This window comes from Lepidochelys olivacea, assembly GCF_965140295.1.
Source record: "Lepidochelys olivacea isolate rLepOli2 genome assembly, chromosome: 8".
NCBI lineage: Eukaryota > Metazoa > Chordata > Testudines > Cheloniidae > Lepidochelys > Lepidochelys olivacea.
The window spans coordinates 28,648,288-28,670,767 of record NC_140418.1 but is presented as its reverse complement, the minus strand read 5'-3'; the positions used below and the strand labels follow the sequence as shown (position 1 = coordinate 28,670,767).

The following is a 22,480-nucleotide window of genomic DNA, read 5'->3' as shown; positions in this document are numbered from 1 at the left end:
GAACCAACTCCTTCAGAGATGAAAGCCTTGAGCCACTGCATTGCTAACCCTCTCAGAGGAAATTTAACTTAATATAATGAAACCAAACCAATAATCATAACAGGTAAAAAAAAAAAAGCAGCTTTTGAAAGTAGAGAAAAAGTCTGTCAAAAACAGGGTTTTTCCCCACAAAAAGGAAAATATGAATGACAGCTCCATCCACCCTCAAACCACCAGAGATTTGTGTCATTTAGAATATTCAATTTTAGCAGAAGGTGAACAAGGTTAAAACAATTTATGAAGAATGGGTGAGGATGAATGGATAAATATGAAAAGAAATTACATTGTCTGCATTGTGTTCCTGCTTTGCTTAGTATTCAGACATATCACAAAAGCCTATTTTGATTTTTATTCCAGTCATTCTGAACACCATCTTAGAAAAAGGTGGTAAGGAGATACACTATTATGAACTATTACACAATAATTATAGCTTGGGTTTCTGTCAAGGTTCTCGCCACATAAATGAACGTTTATCAGGAATTTGCCTAAAATAAATAGATTAAACTAATTTCCCCAACAAGACAGACATGATTCTCTTTCATTTGGCTCTTTGTTAACTGTGACTAATTATTTCACTTTGAAATTTCATTAACAGAATATTTATCTTTTCTCATTGGTGACAACTGATATACTCAAAAAAAAAAGGAGTACTTGTGGCACCTTAGAGACTAACAAATTTACTTGAGCATAAGTTTTCTTGAGCTACAGCTCACTTCATTGGATGCATTCAGTGGAAAACTAACAAATTTATTTGAGCATAAGCTTTCGTGAGCTACAGCTCACTTCATCGGATGCACTGATATACTGTGTTTCCGGGTCTCGATATTAGAGAGCTGAACATTTGCCCATTCCTTACATTCTACTGACCTCTAGAGACTATGTGTGTATATGTATGTGTGTGTGTATACATCTATACATTTATTTGTGTGTGCACATTTTAGTGCTAGACCTAGATATCACTACATGCTATAATAAATCTGTGTAAACACACACACATCCTGCATGAGTTACTTAGCCCATTTTGCATTAGGTTTAGAATGGTTTTATTTCTTGTGTGTATTTACTATATGCATAGAATCTTTTACCAGATATGTTTAAGCCTGTTTCCCCTCAACTCCCCTGCCCAAATATCACAGATAGTTTAATTTTCAGCCTCATGAAGAGGATTTAGCTTTATATGTGACTCTGGATACAAACACTGTAATATATCACATTTCTAAGAATCAAAACCTGTTCATTTCATGAGGAAGGTAAAGTTCTAATTCTCGTTACGTTACCAGATCACACTTGAATGCATAAAGAGGGGGAGAAATGCCACCCACAACTTGGAGTCAACACTTTTTAGAAATGGTAACATCTTGTGGCAGCTTGCTTGCCTCTGTTGTGCTGCCTAGACAGAATGTGTATAAAAGCCTATTTTGAGCTTGACATCTAGTCCAAAGAGAAAGGGACAAGGTAAAGAGCTCAACTTTATCAAATAAAGCCTATTCAAAATAGACATTAATCCAATAATAAAGGGGAACGTACAGGGCTGTAAGAATTACTGCTTTTCTTTCATGCCTGTGTTAACACCAAAAGGGTTACCATTTATCGAAACCTGATAATACAGGTTGGTCATATATAAATAATCAAAATGGTATTACAAATAAATAAATGATTGCGCGTTCATCCTGTTAAATGCACATTTTTTTCCATGCAGAATAAACAGCGTTAAGGCACGCAGAAGAAATCCTACAGCATTGCACTGAAAATTTACTCATTAATGTTTGTTTCCAATACTGGTAACATGCCACAAAAATGCCATTCGTAGGATCCTTTCATATCACATTATTCCATGGTATGAAATAGGCATAAAGATATTTTGGTGTGAACAATCAGAAAAAGTGATCTACCATAGGTTTTGGTTTCTAATAGGTTACTTTGCATTAGGTTATTACAGAATTTTACATCATACTACACATCATAATACATGATGTAAATTTTACATGATCTGGGTACAGTTGTGAGCTGCAGTTCGAGTAAGAGTTTTAGTAAGTACCGTACAAGCAAACCATAGAAATGGAACTTTATGGCATTGCGGCTCTTCACAAATTATACATAGAGGATTAAAAAACCGTGTTAACTACAATGTATTTTATACAATGGCTAGAATTGGACCTAATTCCAGTGTATTAGATGAAAGGATGGTATGAGTTACATAAAAGCATTCAGTCCAAGCTTCCCAGATACTCTATGCACTGTATATAGTAACATATTTCCAGTATACATTAGAGCTATGCATAACCAATTTCTGTTCCAAATAAACACAGAAAGATAAACACCCAGAAATTTATAAATTTGTTAGTCCCTAAGGTGCCACAAGTCCTCCTTTTCTTTTTGCGGATACAGACTAACACGGCTGCTACTCTGAAACTAATCACAATAATACTCCCTGTAATTTGCTTCTATGAAAGCAGTCATGTATGGTAAGTGATGTCTATAATGTTTGATAGTGTCAGGTGTGACTGCCAAGAGTGGGACCCCATCTTTGAAGGTATTACAGTAGTGAGCAGATGAAAGCATTGGACAAGTAAATGGGAAGAATTAAATTAATGCATGCAGGAGAGGAAACAGTTTGTATTTTCATCCTGCTCTCAAGTGATATGGGGTAGTCTACATACATGTACACTAGTTAAAACTTTCTGTAATTTATGTATCTTATACATTACACGTGTGTGTGTGTATTTATACATACATACACACACACACACACACAGACAACTGCACAATCACTCAGACTAGGTATCAACTATCGTTGACAGGTGTGGCATTAGACTAATGACAGCCATAGACTGTCTACACTGTAACTGTTTTAAGCTTTTTATAGTGTATTCAGAAATAGAATCCCACTAACAAAGTAATGTTATTTTTGCTGTAGACATCTGTGAAAATCTACAGAATTCTTTAGTAAAATCTATCAGCTTCCCACATAAAGCAGCAATTGTTCAGGGTGGGCTGATTTTTTTTCCTTATGAGTTTGAGACCACAGAAAAATACAAAGAAGAAAGTTTATTCCTTAGTGCTATAGTATGTAATCGGCTTTTAAGCAGAATTCCCTATTGTTTTCAACAGAGAATTCTCTTAAATTATGAGACGTTACAGCCATTTAAAGTGAATTCTGTACCATTTCAGGGAACTGACATATATGAAATAAAACAAAATAAGAAAGACAAGTACATGACAACTGAGTTTGCAACCCACTCTTGTGGCATGCACAGATATAATGGCATGCATTTTAAAAGAGATATGAACAAAAGTGCCTATGCACTTTTGCACATGCCCAGTTTAGATGTACATTTCTTCCATTGCACACATCCAAACTTAGTTTGTGCAGATTGAGGGATCTGCAAGTCTGAATTGGACATGCACAAAAATGCATACAAAAATTTGGGTCAACGTTTGCAGCGTTCTGATGGTTCTGAAACTACTGGCATGCGACACAGGATGAGGATTTCATTTATGTAATGTCAAACTAAAAACCATGAATACATTTCATTTAAGATTAATGAGTACTCTGTGTGTATGTGTGTGTGTGTTTAAACATACTAAAGAAACAAAGGAACAAAAAGCGTAGTCTGAAGAAAAAACAGTGGCTATGTTAAATGTGTCCATTTAAGAAAAATGTCATAAAAAATATCTCAGATAAAGGGAATTGTTCAGCCTGCATCTGTGAAAAGCAAAGTACATTCACCAAAGCTAAAACAAAATAATAGGCAATCCCTGAATACACTTGATTTACAGTGTTAATTACAAAATATGCAAAATATAAAGATCTGCCACACATCTCTCTATCTATACACTTCTTGCTCACATAAGCAGAAGTACAAAATACTAGCACAGAAAATGACTGGGTATTAAATCAAACCATCCTACAATACATTTTGTATTAAATTCAACATATTGGAGATCTTCATGTAAAGGAATCTCATCCCAAGTCTCCACCCTTACCCAGACTAATCTTTTCAGCTAACAGAACAACAGCCGCGTTAGTCTGTATTCGCAAAAAGAAAAGGAGTACTTGTGGCACCTTAGAGACTAACCAATTTATTTGAGCATAAACTTAAGCTGTAGCTCACGAAAGCTTATGCTCAAATAAATTGGTTAGTCTCTAAGGTGCCACAAGTACTCCTTTTCTTTTCAGCTAAGGCACTGTGATATACAACATAAGTGCATGGCAACACTCTACTATTACCCAGGCAAAAATTTTTGTGTGTACTGCAAAAACCTATCTTATGTTTTTAAAAATGCATTACTGTTTTGAATTTGAAATCTGTTAGTTGATTATCATCTCCAAAAATAAATATTCCCACAGATAGAGGTCAGTGGTTGCCTGAAATTGCATCAGTTAATGTCTGTATAGTAGAATCCACTGCTCCTCTGGGACTGCTTTGTCATTTTATCAGAGTGATTACTAACATAGTAGTTTCAGCATAGGACACCACAGCTTTCAGTGCTCAAATTTGCTATCAGGTATCCTATTTCTACTTATTTTATTCTGTACATTGCCTTTTGCTATTGAAATGTAGCTCATAATTTCTCTTTTTAATTACCTTTTCTATTCTGAGGGCAATGCTATTATTTTTCAAACTTATATAACGATAGACCCTTACTAGCAAGCCATTAAATCCTTTAGATTGTTTTACACATTGCTCTGTTAAGCAGTTAATATTCACTAGGAAATCAGCCTCAGAGCACTGAAATTAGTTTAGAGGTTGCATGCTTTTAATTTCTTAATATTTCATTACATATTAGCAACTGATGCACATTTTTATAATGTGTTTGATCATTACTCTTAAGAGTATGCTTTCTCAGCTCTTCTGAGAAAATCTGCATTCTACATAGCAATGTTCAGTAAACTCATTTTTTTTGTTTATTTTAAATAGCAAACAGACCTATCATGTATCCAACACAATTGGAATAATATCACTATATGCATCTTTAGTTTTAAAAGCACCCTGTGGAATGGTATACTAATGTAATGATCTTATATAATTAATCAATCAGCAACCTGCATAAATACTATCAGCATTGTTTGCGTTTTTTCTTTGCTTTTTGAACCCCGCTGCATTTCTATTTCTCTATAAAAATGATCTTTACTTTGCTCTCCAGCAACATCTACTGGAACATCAGTAAAATGCTGCTATTTATATTAATCATGCAGTTAACGTTTAATAGGGCAGAGTAAGCCTCTGCCAAAATGAGAGATAAATGACGTGCAATTCAGTTTTAAACAGAGTTACTACTACTGGCTTAAGCTGCCAGAGTTGCACCAAGCCTTTGACCTCTCAGATCTGCTGTCTCATAAGGATGTATAATAACTGACTAAATGATATGTAAAGTTAACCTATTATCAAGGCTTAGCTTTTATGTTATTAACATCATTAAGACAGCATGAAGGCATCCTTTTAAAACACTACATAAGGAATAGTCAGATTCTTTCAAGTTTGAGATACAAAAAAAAATCACTCCCCTCCTTTTTAACTTAGAAATTATAAGCATAGCAGAGGTTGATCGGACATGCAGTTATACAGGTTTGAAGTGAGAAGTAGCTTTAGTTGAAAGAATTTAAGTGAAATTTTTGGAAAAAAGATACTGCTATGGTCGTGGCCCTTGCAAAGTTTTAAACTACATTAAGTTGAATAAAATTTCACATGTGAATCAAGGAATATTCCTGACAAATCCCTAAGAAAGTTTTTGATATTTTGCCTCATTTGGAGTTTCCTACAATGTGCTACGGGGTCTAGTGCACACCTTCAAATATGGGGCAATTTGCATGGATATCTCCCACTGAAGTTAAGGAAATAATGCATATGAATCCCTGTACGTTGATGAAAGGGAGACTAGAACTCCCTGGGGATTCGATCCCATTCATAGATACATGGTGGCTTGTTGCTGCCTATCTTGTAAAATCAGTTATGTGAATGTACGCCCAAAGCGTCACCGCTGATTTTTACAAAATATATGGTGATGGGCACCCGTGTATTATAGCATTAGTGTAAACTTGCATAAAGACAAATAACTTGTCTATCAAATTTATTAATTTCCTTCTGCATTGTGCCTATTTATAGGTCAACAATGCTACAATCTAGCTGTCAAATACGGTTTACTTCACAGTAACTTATAAAGTTATCTTTTTATATCTCTCTTTCCAGTGGCAGTTTAATTTACTAATATACTTTTACACATAGGTAATCCTGACAATTGCATGCTGTTTGCTTTTTTTAAATCACTAATAAAGATCTGACTATCAAGAGAGGTTAATGGAATCTTTGCATTACCATGGAGAGAAAAAGAATAATCCTGCGGTTTATAGAATACTATCCCTCTTATTCAAAAAAGTCTTAGGTCATGCACACTGACAATGATTATAAAATGCAGGAGCACAGGATTCCAAAAAATTAATGAGGAACTGAAACAAAGATCCCAATAGCTAAACATTTTAGTCATCATAAATGGAGAAAGCTTAGGTAACATATATATTCCTATTTTTACATAATTTAATTGTGAAATTACTTTTTGTCTTTAAATCCCTTTCAACCATCACACTAGTTATGCAACCTACGGCATGTTTCTGAAAACTAGGGACACTAAGGTTTATAATTTTATTTCAGACACACAGCTTAAAGTTCAGACCTTTTGACTATAATTAGTCCATCTCAATAACTGTTATACGGAAACCCCTTTACAGTAATCCAGGTGTACTTGTGAACAGCACTTCCAGAGTTAACTCCATTTGACAATTGACAAATTCATCATTCTAATTTGGGGATTGCTTTACTAAACACGGGTGCAGTTTATGAGTTTTAGTTCCATATTTCATTCAGGACGGTACTTAATCTCTATTAACAGAACATAAACATGAACTAGGTTTTACAATATGTCTAAAGGGGCATAGCTATTCTTCTGACGAAACGTCAGGCAAACAAATCACTATCACCGCAACAAACTCCACTCTAGATTTTACTCTAAACCTCAAATAATTATAATTAATTGTGTGTGTTCAGTTGTTAGAAACAAATTGCAGAATTTCAGGTGCCTGCAAGATTGAAAGACTAAGAGCTGGAATTAGACACTGAACAGCACATTGAGATTCCCCCTTAAAACACTGAATTCAGCCTTATGCAAAGTCCTGCTTGCATAAAAGCTGCATTTTCTATTTCCAGTCTCCCATGCACTGAAATAAAACAGAAGGACAAACATTCAGTGTAAATGCAGCTTCTACACAAATCCATTTGCAATTGAATTTACAGCATGTTCCAATACATCACAATTATTACAGGTACTTTGCATCTTGAACGAAAGGAAGCCGATACAAGATCCCTGCTGCTCTTTGCTGCAGATGCTTTCCTCAGTTACAAAATGATGAAAATCTACCGATTTGACTAAGCCACTCTGTAAAACACTCAGATTCAGACACTTCTTACCTGCCTCAGTTGAAGGCTTCCTTCCCTTGTTAGCAGTATGAAGCATCTCTAGCCTTCCCAGTCCTCACCACCAGCCTCAAATTGCACAGCTAAGTCCCTTTTTTTGCAAGAAAATGCTTATTGAAAGTGATTAGTTTGTGTTGTCCCTTTTAAGTCCCTCCTGCAAGAAGGAGCAGGGGAGCGATGTGACGCCACCTTTTAATCTTTTGCAAGAGTGAAAAGGCAGAAAAGGAGCGCTCGATCAAACTGAGCTTCACACATGACTAAAACTCGCCTGAGAGGCTGCAAGCTCTGGCTAAAGCACCACTAGGCGTGAGTGTAAGAACAGAGAAGAGGGGAGAGTCAATGAAATGTGACAACGTATGTGCATCAAAGGCAGGAAAAGAGAACAATAAGAGAGAGAATGAGAAAGCAATGAGAGAGAGAGAATATGAGGGAGAATAAGCATAAAGAAAAAATTGGGGAGTTTTCAAGCAAAGATTCTCAGAATAAAGCCAAAGTGTCTGGCAGCTTCTGTTTTTATCTCAGTGAGCATGACATACTGCCTCTCTCATTTAGCTACACATTCTTGTCTCTTCCTGGTTTGAAAACTGAGATAATCACAATGTGTGCCTGGTTTTTTGCCTGACTGGCATACGGTTGTGCAATATACCTGTGATTTTTTTCTTCTTCTTCCAGGGATGCATTATGTGCAAATTAGTTCACATATTCATTTGGACAGACAAAAAATGTGAGTTGCTAATTTCTACAACAATTTACAATATAGTTTAACTGGCAGATGGAACTCTGCTTATAACAGCTGACAAACTACCATTGGTAAACACAAGAATTAATACTTAATGTTGATAATTGAGTTTTACACAGTAACAAAAAAAAATATTAGCACTGCTGAACTTGTGTGTCAAAGAGCAGGTATTACAGATATTTTCTCTCCATTCACGCTGTTGTTATTTTTACATCAAGTTAGAAGGTGGTAGGAGCGGAGGGAATCTGATCTAGGACTAATGGTATCAAACAAATCAGTCAGACATTAGATCAGGTTTAGAACTTGGAAATATGATTAGGGATCAATTTTTAATTTCAGATTTGATTATTAACTTTTCTTCTAATTAGAAGTCCATGAGCAACATTCTCATATAAAGTAGGATTAGATTTCATGTAGTATGGGCTTTTAATACCCTTTTAAACATATTGTTAGAGCCTCTTATTTGATGTACTTCATTTATGCCTTCTTCAACATAAGGACAGGACCAAATCGGGCCGATGGGCAACTAGTCAACTGGCCAGTGGACATGTTCCCTGCATGCAGAGTGGATATTAGGTCATAGGAGAACTATACTGTTGCACAGAGAGGCAGGATTGAGGGGGCAATGGAAAAGTAAACAAATCCTGTCCCTGCTACAGCTGCCTCCCTGTGTCTCACTCAGCGTTTAGTAAGCATCCTAATTCTATTGAGAATAGGGAGGATGGGGCCAATGGACAGGGATTTAGGATATCTGGGTCCAGTTCCCAGCTATGTAACAGACTTTTGTGTAACCTTGGGTTTATCACATAGAGCCAGATATTTAAAGGTATTAGGGGCCTAAATGCAATTGATTTCAATGGGAGTTTAGTGGACAAATACCTGTGAAAATCTGGCCCTTAGTCTCCCCAGACTTCAGCTTCTCCATCTAAATTATTTCTTGACCCCACAGAAGGGGTTATGCAGATGAATTAATTGATGTATATGAGGGGCTAATAAGCAATGCTGATAGGAGCCATATAAATACCCAGTGTTGACAATCTCATGATTTCAGTGTGAGTTTTACAAAGTTTGGTGTTTCTCTTACAGCTCTAGCTCCTGGAGTCCAATGACTACATGAGAATCTCAGATTTAATAATAATACAGTTCCTGGCCCCAAAGATTGAAGAGGAAAGGTTGAAAACATGAACTCTAGTGGTTCGCAAACTTGCAAGATAGAGACTCCAAATTTATTTTTAACTCTCCCATGCTTTGTAAGTCAATCTAATGGTGTTTAATGCTAGAGTTTGGCAATACCAGGTACCTAAAATAGAGAGATAATGAAGACAGATTCACTCCACTGCCTCTTGAACAGCTACCATCCCATATTTGCAACTCCAGCATATGGAATGCACTGTGGGCAAAAACATATATATTATATGGCCTGCAGGGCAATTCTGTTGACTTCTCTTCCTGAATCTAGGCCTGTGAGCCTAGCCCAACCCAGCACATTGGTGCTCCCTCTGGTGGCCTACCAGAAACATTTCCCTGTGTTCTATAAGATTGTAGGGAAGCTATCTAGGAAATGGCTGCTCTTCATGCTTCTTGGTACTTTTTTTGTTTCCCTCTCTGGCCCCAGGAGTGACTCCTTTTCTAGCATCAATTCCCCACATCTGCTGGAAGATGCAACTGGGTAAGAGGCTGTGGGAGTATTTGTGTGTGTGTGTTATGGATGAGTGACTGACTGTACTGGTGTGTGGGGGGGTAAACTTGCAGGGAAGAGTGGCTTTGGTGAGTTGATGCGTAGGTGGCTGTAGCTGAGTGTGGGACTGGCTGAGTAGATCTACTTCAAGGAAAGGAGGAGGAGAAAAAGAGGAGGGTCATAACTGTACGTGGTACTGTACATGATTTTCTGTAAATCGTGACAGAAAATAACTAAGTTCTTATCAAAAGAGCTCACAGTCTAAAGGCACCGATACAGACTAATCTCTCTCAGATCTCTAATCTATGTTAGAAATGAAGAATGTTAAGGAGGGAGAGATTCTCTGCCTGGGGTGTTTATTTCCCACTTTCACTTCTCTCAAAACTCTACTGCTATGTTAATAAACTGACCCAGTTTGTTATTGCTGTTGTATCCATATTGGTGCCACGATATGAGAGATACCTTGTCCCTGTCAAGGAAGGCTTTTATCCTTAGATCAGAATGAGCATTTTGTATGGATCTTGGAATACACCAGGTTGCACTAAATGGGAGATATTTAAAAAAAAAAATATCAGAAGAAAATATTCCTGGCTTTATTTACCCATTAACTCTTCACTCACAAACCTCTTAGGTCCAAATTCAGCAAGAGACTTAAACAAGTATGTGCTTAACTTCGAGCATGTGAAGTCAATCGGGCTATTCACATGCTTAGAGCTAGGCATGTGTTTAAGTACCTTGCCAAATCAGGGCCTTTTCCAAAGGTTCTGATCTGGCTGCTTGACAGTATCAGTCCAGCACTGCTGAAAGGACCAACTCCTGGAAGTTTTGACTATGCAGTTAGACTGTTCCCCTAAGCAAGGCAAGTAGAAATTGGCCCAAGAGGTTTATGACAGGCTACATATTTAGAGTAACACAAATGCAAAAGTTTTTTTATGTTTCTTAAATGTGTTTCTAGTTAAAAACTCTCAACCATTATTACAGTAGCATACAGAAATCATCCAATACCACATTAGAATAACTATTGCAGAGAAAAATTTACTAGTACTGACATTTTGCATGGAGATGTAAATATCTGATTTCTAGCCTGAGTCTTGTAGAAGTTTTCTTAGCTCTAGGGAAAACAGCTAATCAAAGCTATCTCTGAGCACTACCTTAGCAAAGCCAATTATAAGTCAAAGAGGAAGACCTCCCACTTCCTTTTCTCTCTACTATCTTAGCAAATCCAGTCTTTCTCCTTGTTTGCTCCTATTCTAGGATTTCAACAGTCAACAAGTAAGTGCTGATGCTGTGATTTGCAAACTTAAACTTACTTGAACCATGGGGGGCTTTAGGCTCACAAAACATTTAATTTCCCATGAGTAAAGGAAGATTTACTGGCATTAACATCCCTGGCATTCACCCACATCTTCTCCCAGTTACCGCAGCTTCACCATTTTACTGCTACTGAATGATTTTCTGGGCAAAATGTACTTCCAGTGCTGCCCAGCATATGAAGTATCACGACAATGTATTATGATTTAAGTAGAATGTTGACACATCGCAGTATACAAGCTGGAACTGATACACAGCAGTAAAGATAGTGCACACATACAGCATTTGATGGCATACTTTTGGGCCTGATTCAATCCTCAGGCTGTACATAGGTTCATGCCTTAAACACCACGCATTAGAAAAGTATTGTGGGTTGCAACTTGGACTTTTCACTTTTAATTCCCCTACACCGAGGAACTTCAGTGTCCACTGATATGAACAAACGTGCAGTAACCAGGGGCGGACTCTGAGACCAGAGCAGGCTCCTGGGTAGGATGCCTCATGTTTTGTGCAGCATATTTTTAAGCCCTGGAAGGGAAAGGAGAGTGGAAATGTGTGAAAAGATAGTCTGAATACAGGCCCATATTAACACTGCCTGTCAAGGTTCCTCCCCCACTCTGAACTCTAGGGTACAGATGAGGGGACCTGCATGAAAAACCTCTTAAGCTTATCTTTACCAGCTTAGGTCAAAACTTCCCCAAGGTACAAAATATTCCACCCGTTGTCCTTGGATTGGCCGCTACCACCACCAAACTAATACTGGTTACTGGGGAAGAGCTGTTTGGATGCGTCTTTCCCCCCAAAATACTTCCCAAAACCTTGCACCCCACTTCCTGGACAAGGTTTGGTAAAAAGCCTCACTAATTTGCCTAGGTGACTACAGACCCAGACCCTTGGATCTTAAGAACAATGAACAATCCTCCCAACACTTGCACCCCCCCTTTCCTGGGAAATGTTGGATAAAAAGCCTCACCAATTTGCATAGGTGACCACAGACCCAAACCCTTGGATCTGAGAACAATGAAAAAGCATTCAGTTTTCTTACAAGAAGACTTTTAATAAAAATAGAAGTAAATAGAAATAAAGAAATCCCCCCTGTAAAATCAGGATGGTAGATATCTTACAGGGTAATTAGATTCAAAAACATAGAGAACCCCTCTAGGCAAAACCTTAAGTTACAAAAAAGATACACAGACAGAAATAGTTATTCTGTTCAGCACAATTCTTTTCTCAGCCATTTAAAGAAATCATAATCTAACACATACCTAGCTAGATTACTTACTAAAAGTTCTAAGACTCCATTCCTGGTCTATCCCTGGCAGAAACCAGCATATAGACAGACACACAGACCCTTTGTTTCTCTCCCTCTTCCCAGCTTTTGAAAGTATCTTGTCTCCTCATTGGTCATTTTGGTCAGGTGCCAGCGAGGTTACCTTTAGCTTCTTAACCCTTTACAGGTGAGAGGAGCTTTCCCCTGGCCAGGAGGGATTTCAAAGGGGTTTACCCTTCCCTTTATATTTATGACACTGCCTTTGCAGTATGACTGAATGTGCGTGTCCAAGTTAAAAGTCCCCAGGGCCTGCATTTGGCCCAAAAATTGTAGCTTTATTTACAATGTTCAATTAATAAGCAAATTTGAACAATTTATTTATGTCCTCCTAAGCAACAAATAGCAATAAAAGAGCCATGGTGAATTATCATGCAAAGGAAAGAAAGAAAAAATTAAGTACAGAAGCACAGCCTTTTAGGGGATGTCTACATTGCAGTTAGGCCAGCTGACTAAGCCTCGTGGGCTCAGGCTAAGAGGCTGTTTAATTGCAGTGAAGATGTTTGGGCTTGGGCTGCAACCTGAGCTCTGGAACTCTCCAGACTCCAGACCAAGTCCAAATGCCTGCACTGCAATCAAATAGCCCCTTAGCCGAAGCCCCACAAGCCTGAGTCAGCTGGCACAGGCCAGCCACGAGTTTTTAATTGCAATGTAGACATACCATTAATTTACTTCCCACTCTGGTTACCTTAGTTCCCCCATATGCCACTGAAAAAGTTCTTATATTCTTATTAACCGTTCAATGTAGAGCTAGAGGATGAAGTTAAAAGTCCATTTGTGATTTAAAAAAAAAAAAAAAGAGTGCAGTTCTGTGCATATCTTCTATTCAATTTAGGGCCTGATCCAAAGCCCACTGAAGTCAATGAAAAGGCCTTTATGGAACAGACAACATGTGCATATGACAGAACAATCACCATTAAAACATTAACACTTACTTCTTAAAGTAATTGACTTTACCATAGTTTTGGGAATATCTGGCATGTAAATTGCTGTCTAATGCAATATTGTCAACATTTTAATGGTGAGGACAATATGTGCCCAAAAACAACTGATATCTAATCCCTGGCTGGTGCCTGGAACTTTGGGGAAATTTGCATTTGAATCAAGATCAGATTTTTGCTACTTGGCACTATATCCATGATAGGCCTAAACCAGAAGCCTGAAATAGAGCAGCCCTGAGCTTTGGGAAAGTTTGGTCTTTGTGGCTCAGGCCCATGAACAGGTAGCTATACTTCCACAGAGGAGTCCTGATATAGCCATAGTGTAGCATCCTTTTTATCTTGATCTTTGCCATATGGGAAAGATAGATACTGCATATTACAAAGAAAAAGTGAGAATAATTCACAAGTAAAGTACTGCATTAGAGCTTGGGCCTGTGAGCTCTTGGGAATTGAGGGCACTAAGAGCTTTCCATGATTGGATCCTAAAGCTATTCATACATATCTAAGGTCTCTGATGGCATCACATCAACTATGAGATAATACTTGAGTTAACTGGGAGGTCATCAAAGATGCAAAATTAAGATTTATATAGACCTATCCTGTAGACCACGTATTTGGTAAACTACACAAGCTCATAAAAAAGTGAGGGGGAACAACTTTTCCAAAATTCATTTGTGGTCAAAGTGTTCATCTTCCATTGCACGTTTGTATTTTTGTAAGACTACTGCAAGAGGGGGAAAATATGTTGTATATTTTGTAACAGTTTGTAACTGAGTGGAGGATTATAACATTAAAGTTGATTCAATCAATCAAAATTAAAAAAGGCTATTTGCACACTCTAGTTGGTTAACATTTTATGCTCTGCAGCCATGAAACAACTAGTTAAGATAAAAAAAAAAAAGACATGACTTCTTAAGTATGTTTCCTCATAAAAGTCCATGGAAATAACCAATGATGTCTAAAATTAGACACACAATAACATTATATCAGAAAAAGTTATTGCTTCTTCAAATATTTATTTTCCTGTATGGAGGAAAGGGACTTGGCTCCACTTAAATTTGATGACTAAGCATATGCTATCACTTCCACTCAGTTGGATACAGGCATTGGTGAACTATTTGGTATTTTTTCTGAATGTTTTCCAGCACTGCAAATTTGGAGGCATCAGAGCATAAGCTTTATAATAAACACAAATTCTGACGTATTCCTAAGAAAAGAAATTCAGTGTTACAGATTTTAGTTTAAATATTTTTTCAAACCAGTTTGCTACAGTAGTTGCCATTTGCTGACATACTTTCCTATAACAATCAAGAAGCAATTCAAAACCTTACTTATCAGCAAGCTCTCTTTTACAATAATCTGACTGTTATTTGTGAAATCTGGGATAAAACAGTGCAATTGCAGATGCTGAATATCTTAAAAAACTCTGGAAGCTGCCAGGAAGAGATATGAACTACACTGTATATAATATGACAGAGTTACAACAAATATATATATGTATATCCTGGGAAGTGCTTGTCTTAATGTGCAACACCAAGTTCATGACATTTAAGAAACCTAATCTTGCAGAAAGAAAAAAAAATTCTCTCAACCTGCTGGATAGACTCCATATTTTCCTTCTCCTATGAATTCCATCTTCCTGATTTTAGTTTTAGTCATTTTTAAACATAAAAATAAAAGTAGTAAAACTAATTTAAAAACTGATTAAGTGCCCTGTCCTTCTTCTTGAAGTTAATATGAGGGCACCGACTTCAGTGGGAGCAGGTTCAGCTCCGGAATGGAAATCTTACACCTGTTTAAAGAAACAGGCTGAATAAAGGCTTGAGCTTCCAACCCTTACTTATGTGAGCTGTACCATTGACAAAGAGGATGACTCACATGAGTAAAGGATGCAGGGATTTGGCTTGGAGTAATAAAAAAAAGCTATGCAATATGATGCTACTCTAACTCTGATTTTATTTATTTTTTTTGCCAGAGGAAATAGATACGTGAATCCAAAGTAACATGAATGTTTAAGTCACTGGTCTTAACAGCTATGTGTTCTGTTGTTCCTCTTTTATTCATTATATTGTACTGCCCAGTGTCGGCTGTCGCAGCTTCCTATGGATTTTATCATCTTTGTGGATCATTAATGAAAAGTGATCAGTTGAAGAATGCTTATGGGGCAAAATATGATAAATCATGCAATGCCATAAATTAAATTAAAGTGCTCCCCATGATGGTTTTATCTAATTCTCACAAAAATACTCTCAAGTCACAATATTTGTTTATTTTCAGGGCCTAATCTGTTACGTTAAATGTTCTGCTATGCACTAAAAAGACCTTTGTTTTAGGCTTGTTTACTCAGCATGAAAAGTATTTAAAGAGCAATGAGGGAGGACTACTGCACTATTTCCAACATCTGCTGACATTTAAAGCACAGGAAGATGACATCAAAAATTTCTAAGCACATAAAGGGCAAGGAGGAAGAATAGTTCAGGGAATTCACATCAGGATAGACGCTTTCATCTTTAAGTCACAAGTTCAATTTTAACCTTGAAAGTAAGGACCTGAGGACACCCTGGACAGACCACTTGCTGTTAACACAAAATGGGTTTTTTTTCCTAGTGGACAGGTGTTCATGTTACATCATCTAAATGAAAGTGACAACACCCAGTTACTAGTCTGGATAGAGAAGCCGAGAACTGAGGCCCAGATTCAGCAAAGTATTAAGTATGTGCTTAATTTTACGCACATGACTTTAAGCACCACTGAATTCAGTAGGATTACTCATGTTCATAATGTCAGAAATCTTGCTGAATTGGGGCCTGAACAAACACAGGCTGTTCTATCTTTTCTTCCCTAGACACTGAAGTATGTTGATGTGGTCAAATGGAGAGCTTATATTATACCTGTTTTGTGGATGTCACGGTTCCTCCCCCACTCTGAACTCTAGGGTACAGATGTGGGGACCTGCATGAAAAACCTCCTAAGCTTATCTTTACCAGCTTAGGTCAAAACTTCCCCAAGGTACAAAATATTACATCCGTTGTCCTTGGACTGGCCGCTACCACCACCAAACTAATACTGGTTACTGGGGAAGAGCTGTTTGGACGCATCCTTCCCCCCAAAATACTTCCCAAAACCTTGCACCCCACTTCCTGGACAAGGTTTGGTAAAAAGCCTCACTAATTTGCCTAGGTGACTACAGACCCAGACCCTTGGATCTTAAGAACAATGAACAATCCTCCCAACACTTGCACCCCCCCTTTCCTGGGAAATGTTGGATAAAAAGCCTCACCAATTTGCATAGGTGACCACAGACCCAAACCCTTGGATCTGAGAACAATGAAAAAGCATTCAGTGTTTTACAAGAAGACTTTTAATAAAAAATAGAAGTAAATAGAAATAAAGAAATCCCCCCTGTAAAATCAGGATGGTAGATATCTTACAGGGTAATTAGATTCAAAAACATAGAGAACCCCTCTAGGCAAAACCTTAAGTTACAAAAAAGATACACAGACAGAAATAGTTATTCTATTCAGCACAATTCTTTTCTCAGCCATTTAAAGAAATCATAATCTAACACATACCTAGCTAGATTACTTACTAAAAGTTCTAAGACTCCATTCCTGTTCTGTCCCTGGCCAAGACGACTACAGACAGACACAGACCCTTTGTTTCTCTCCCTCCTCCCAGCTTTTGAAAGTATCTTGTTTCCTCATTGGTCATTTTGGTCAGGTGCCAGCGAGGTTACCTTTAGCTTCTTAACCCTTTACAGGTGAGAGGAGCTTTCCCCTGGCCAGGAGGGATTTCAAAGGGGTTTACCCTTCCCTTTATATTTATGACAGTGGATAAGATGTAAGTTACTAGAATGGTCAATCTGTCATGTTTAAGTTAGTGCTATATTTCTTATTTTTAAGTGTCTGAAATATTCATAAATATTATTATTGTCACTATTATTTATTATTTGTATTACAGCAGCAACTAGATAGAGACCCCCTTAGGATCGGAGCCCTATATTGAAAAGTGCCATAGAGATGCATAGTAAAACTCAATCCTCTACCACAAAAAGTTTCCAAACTAATTTAAATAGGATACAAGTGGCTGGGTGACATATTTAAAAAGGTCAGGATACTGAGGGCCTATCCTGCTAACATTTACTCACTTAATAGTGTTTACTCATACAAGGAGTCTCTCTGAAATCAGTGGGTCTCCTCCTGTGAATAAGGGTTTGCAGGGCTGGGTCATGATGGCCTACTGTAGTGCAGTGCAATTTGTCATTTACCAATACGGGCTATTCAGGCCAAATGAAACTGAAATTCCAACCTCTGAAAGTCCCTCCCTCCCTGACACACACACACACACACACACACACACAGTATCAATTAGTCAGTTGTTATTCTGTTTTGTGAAACAAAACATTTCATGGAAACTGGAATGACTAATATTCCAGTGCAGTAGAAGATAGAATCAAGCTTTGTTTTGTGTCCCCCTCTCCCCCTCAGAACTGATGTATGTTTTAGCATTTGAACTCATTCAACATTAAATATTTGCTTCCTGATTTGCAGTGAAGGGGAAAAAAAGTAATTTTTTCCTCCTTTGGCTTAATTACAAAGGATATACAAAGTGGTCTCACTTTTGGAAAAATCAGCTACTCTTAACAATGAGGTGTAAATTGGTGTCTGCTTAATTCTGTTCACAGTAGGAATAAAGCATAATACAATCCTCAACTCCTTAATTTTACCAGTAGAACCATAGGTACTGCACAGAAATTAACACTTTACTTGGTGTATAGAGCTATTGTCTCAAACTCGTTCAGTGCAGATTGAGGGCCATTTAACTTTATGACACATACCTATGCATGTGTGCATATTTATATACACATACACTACCCTAAAATAATTTAGACCAAATTCAGAAAGAAAAGAAAAGAAAGAGAATCAATCCCTTCCCAAAAATTGTAACCACTAAACTAGACGGGGGTGGGGGGGTGGAAACAGCCTGATTCTCAGCTACATTAGAGCAGTTTTGCACCATGCTGGTTCCACAAAGTTTTCCCAAAGCCCCCTTATCTGCATACTAAAGGACTTGTCCAGTCTAAGGGAATGTTCCAGTGGTTTCAGCTCTTATGCCACCATCTCCGAGGTACTGGCATACAGGGTGTGGTCAGAGGAAGGGAGGAGTGGCCAATGCTCTCTTATACCCAGGTGATCCCCAACTGCCACAATTGCCCAGTGTTACTACTGGAAACGAATGGTTGCTCTGGCATCAGAAACACATCATCTCCCTTCCTTAAAAATATCCTGTGGATTGTGTAAAGGTGTGTTAAAGCCCCTCCAAACTGCACTCAGGATCTGTTAGCATTCTGTTTTCTTCAGACTTTATGAAATTCCAGTGACTGGTTTCTTGATGCTAGGTATGTCTATACAACACAAAGCAAGTAAAGGTTATATGAGAGATGAAATAAAGTCCTCCATTTCTAATCCAGTAAATCTCAAAATTAAAATTGTGGACATAAGAACAGCAAATTATATTGTCACTTATTTAGTTATGCTAAGATCGTATCAGAAATCTGGGGCTGTAATAAACATTAAGGAGGAAGGGGGTTGGGAACAAGTCTTCACTAATGGCTGTGCACTCTTCAACCCACACATTATTCTGCAACATCTGTTTTTGGCTGTAGGATCAGACTGGAAATTATGCGTTTTCTTATGACTCCGAATATTTTCTATCTTCTGTTACCACCGAGGCTGCTCCACTCTAACCGTATCTCAGCAGTCAGACCTGCTGCCAATATGTGACCCAAGCCATCAAAATGGATGACAAATAACCAAAAAACTGGACACCCATTCTTTGATCAGCATTGCATACTACTTTACAGATTTTAGTTCACAGTTTATAGATAACAAATGTGGACTTTGTAATTATAAAAATGATTCTTAAGGATGTTTCTACACTATGTGAATAAAATAAATATTTTTTGCAGTCAATTTTGGGGCATGGAGAGGGGGGCCCTTGCCCAGGTTCCTATTTACAATTTATTTTGCATCTCCCACTCCCCATTATACAGTTAAGTCAGCTCCATCTCTCCACCCCATTCCCAACCCAGCTGGTAGCAGTGCAATTGAATCAGTCCTCCCACATACACACCCACACACTTTACACCACCCTGCTACTAATGCCATTCAGTTAGCACCTGCCCCGCGTTCCCAATCCATCTGGTGGTACCAATACAATGAAGTACCCTATGCAGTTCAATAGGCCAACTACATTTAGCCCCCTCCTGTCACGGTTCCTCCCCCACTCTGAACTCTAGGGTACAGATGTGGGGACCTGCATGAAAAACCTCCTAAACTTATCTTTACCAGCTTAGGTCAAAACTTCCCCAAGGTACAAAATATTACACCTTGGACTGGCCGCTACCACCACCAAACTAATACTGGTTACTGGGGAAGAGCTGTTTGGATGCGTCCTTCCCCCCAAAATACTTCCCAAAACCTTGCACCCCACTTCCTGGACAAGGTTTGGTAAAAAGCCTCACCAATTTGCATAGGTGACCACAGACCCAAACCCTTGGATCTGAAAACAATGAAAAAACATTCAGTGTTTTACAAGAAGACTTTTAATAAAAAATAGAAGTAAATAGAAATAAAGAAATCCCCCCTGTAAAATCAGGATGGTAGATATCTTACAGGGTAATTAGATTCAAAAACATAGAGAACCCCTCTAGGCAAAACCTTAAGTTACAAAAAAGATACACAGACAGAAATAGTTATTCTATTCAGCACAATTCTTTTCTCAGCCATTTAAAGAAATCATAATCTAACACATACCTAGCTAGATTACTTACTAAAAGTTCTAAGACTCCATTCCTGTTCTGTCCCTGGCCAAGACGACTACAGACAGACACAGACCCTTTGTTTCTCTCCCTCCTCCCAGCTTTTGAAAGTATCTTGTCTCCTCATTGGTCATTTTGGTCAGGTGCCAGCGAGGTTACCTTTAGCTTCTTAACCCTTTACAGGTGAGAGGAGCTTTCCCCTGGCCAGGAGGGATTTCAAAGGGGTTTACCCTTCCCTTTATATTTATGACACCTCCTTTTCCCCAATATTATTAATTTAGGTTAGGCCCTGCCACTCTGCAGGTCTCCATTGCTGCTGCCTCCAAAGAGGTCCCTGCCGCTCCTCTCTCCCCTCATCCCTATAGGGAGCACAGAGCAGAATCCCAGTTGCCCAGGAGGACACAGAGTTGTCCATGAGGGTAGGGGGAAGCCAGAATGTCCAGGCTTGGTGAGTACAGAAGTGAAGCCTGCCAGCCTGTGAACAGCTCAGAGCCCACTACACTTCCTTCCCCTGCCATTGATGAAAGGTAAAGTGACTTACCCTGCTGGCTGTGTCCTCTCCCCACTCCACCCAGAAAAGCTACTGGCTCCCATATTCCCTGCCTGGGGCTGTCTCTCTGAGTCGGGGGTCCAGAAACGGGGTCGGGGGTCCAGAGCTTCTCAAATAGGGTCATCTTCTCCCTCAGCCCCGCTGTTGCTGCTCCCTTTCCCACCAAAAAAATACCTCAGTTTGCAGGGGAGCAGGGCAGGAAGGGAGGGGTCAGGTGGGATGCGGGACTTAAGCACTGGAGAGTGATTGCCTTTAGAGTGAAATTTTATTAAGAGCCACCACTTTCATACAGCTCTAGGAAAGAAATTGGAGTACTCGACTGCATAATAGGCTGCCCTATATACCAAATTAAAGGCCAAGATTTCAAACACCAACCTATTTTTCATAGCAACAACAAATAAAATAATTGGTCATGTGACGAAGGAGCAAATAGTATGGTGGGCTCCTCAGATGATAGGATAGCCCAGGAGTGGGCAAACTTTGTGGCCCAAGGGCCACATCTGGGTATGGAAATTGTATGGCGGGCCATGAATGCTCACGAAATTGGGGCTTGGGGTGCGGCAGGGGGCTCTGGGCTGGGGCAGGAGTTTGGACTGCGTGATGGGGGAGGTGAGGGCTCCGGCTGGGCGTATGGGCTCTGGGTTGGGGCTGGGGATCAGGGGTGCAGGAGGGTGCTCCAGGCTGGGACTAAGGGATTTGGAGGGTGGGAGGGGGATCAGGGCTTGGGCAAGGAGTTGGGGTGCAGGAGGGGGTCAGGGGTGTAGGCTCCAGGCAGCGCTTACCTCAAGCAGCTCCCAGAAGCAGTGGCATGTCCCCTCTCCGGCTCCTATGCAGAGGCTCAGCCAGGCGGTTTAGTGTGCTGCCTCATCCACCGGCGCTGCCCCTGCAGCTCCCATTGGCCATGGTTCCTTGCCAATGGGAGCTGCGAGGGCGACACTTGCAGAGGAGGCAATGTGCAGAGCACCCTGGCTGCTCCTACGCATACGAGCCAGAAGCGGGACATGCCACTGCTTCCAGGAGCCATGTGAAGCCAGTCCCTGGCTGAAGCACCGGTGCGGGGCAAGCCCTGGACCCGCTCCCTGGCAGGAGCTCGAGGGCCATAGTTTGCCCACCCCTGGGCTAGCCAATATTTCATTCTACTCTGAGTTAAAGGAATGCAAATTTCATCTTGGGGGACAGCAAAAGTGATATAGGGCATACAGAAGCAGGATCCAAAAAGTTATGGAATGCAGTTTGACTCACAGGATGCGCCTTCTAAGGCTAGAGAGGAGAGCAATCTTTTGATGTAAACCAGAAATTGGCAACGTGTGAACTGAGAAAGAGCTCCAGAAAAGATAGAAAACAGCAAGATCATCTGGATAGCCATTGTTGCCTTGATGGCACATGGAAAACCAGAAGAACTCAGCAAGGCTAAATGATCAAAAATAGATGCCAAAGGGCCAACACTAATGGTAATCCAGTAGCCTCAGTCATCAGCATGACAACACTGCAAGATGCCTGAAGAAACAGACAGTTTTTTTCCTTCAAGTGTCAGGTATAGATTGTGAGCTCTGCTACTGCACAAAAAGAAAAATTAACACAACCTTATGGCAGAGAGCAATGGGTT

General features: G+C 39.2%; 1 protein-coding gene across 2 annotated transcripts in view; it reads right to left on the bottom strand.

Annotated features, from left to right (window-relative positions):
- Positions 1 to 22,480, bottom strand: part of TENM2 (teneurin transmembrane protein 2) — a 996,821-nt gene that overhangs the window by 579,991 nt on the left and 394,350 nt on the right. The window contains exon 1 of one of the 2 annotated variants that reach the window (XM_084636388.1): positions 7,503 to 7,647. The exons of the other annotated variant lie outside the window; for it this stretch is intronic. Within the exon in view, the coding sequence (XP_084492514.1) occupies positions 7,503 to 7,548 (46 nt within the window). The 5' untranslated portion in view covers positions 7,549 to 7,647. Of the gene's footprint in view, positions 1 to 7,502; positions 7,648 to 22,480 lie in introns of those variants that run through there. 2 annotated transcript variants of the gene reach the window in all.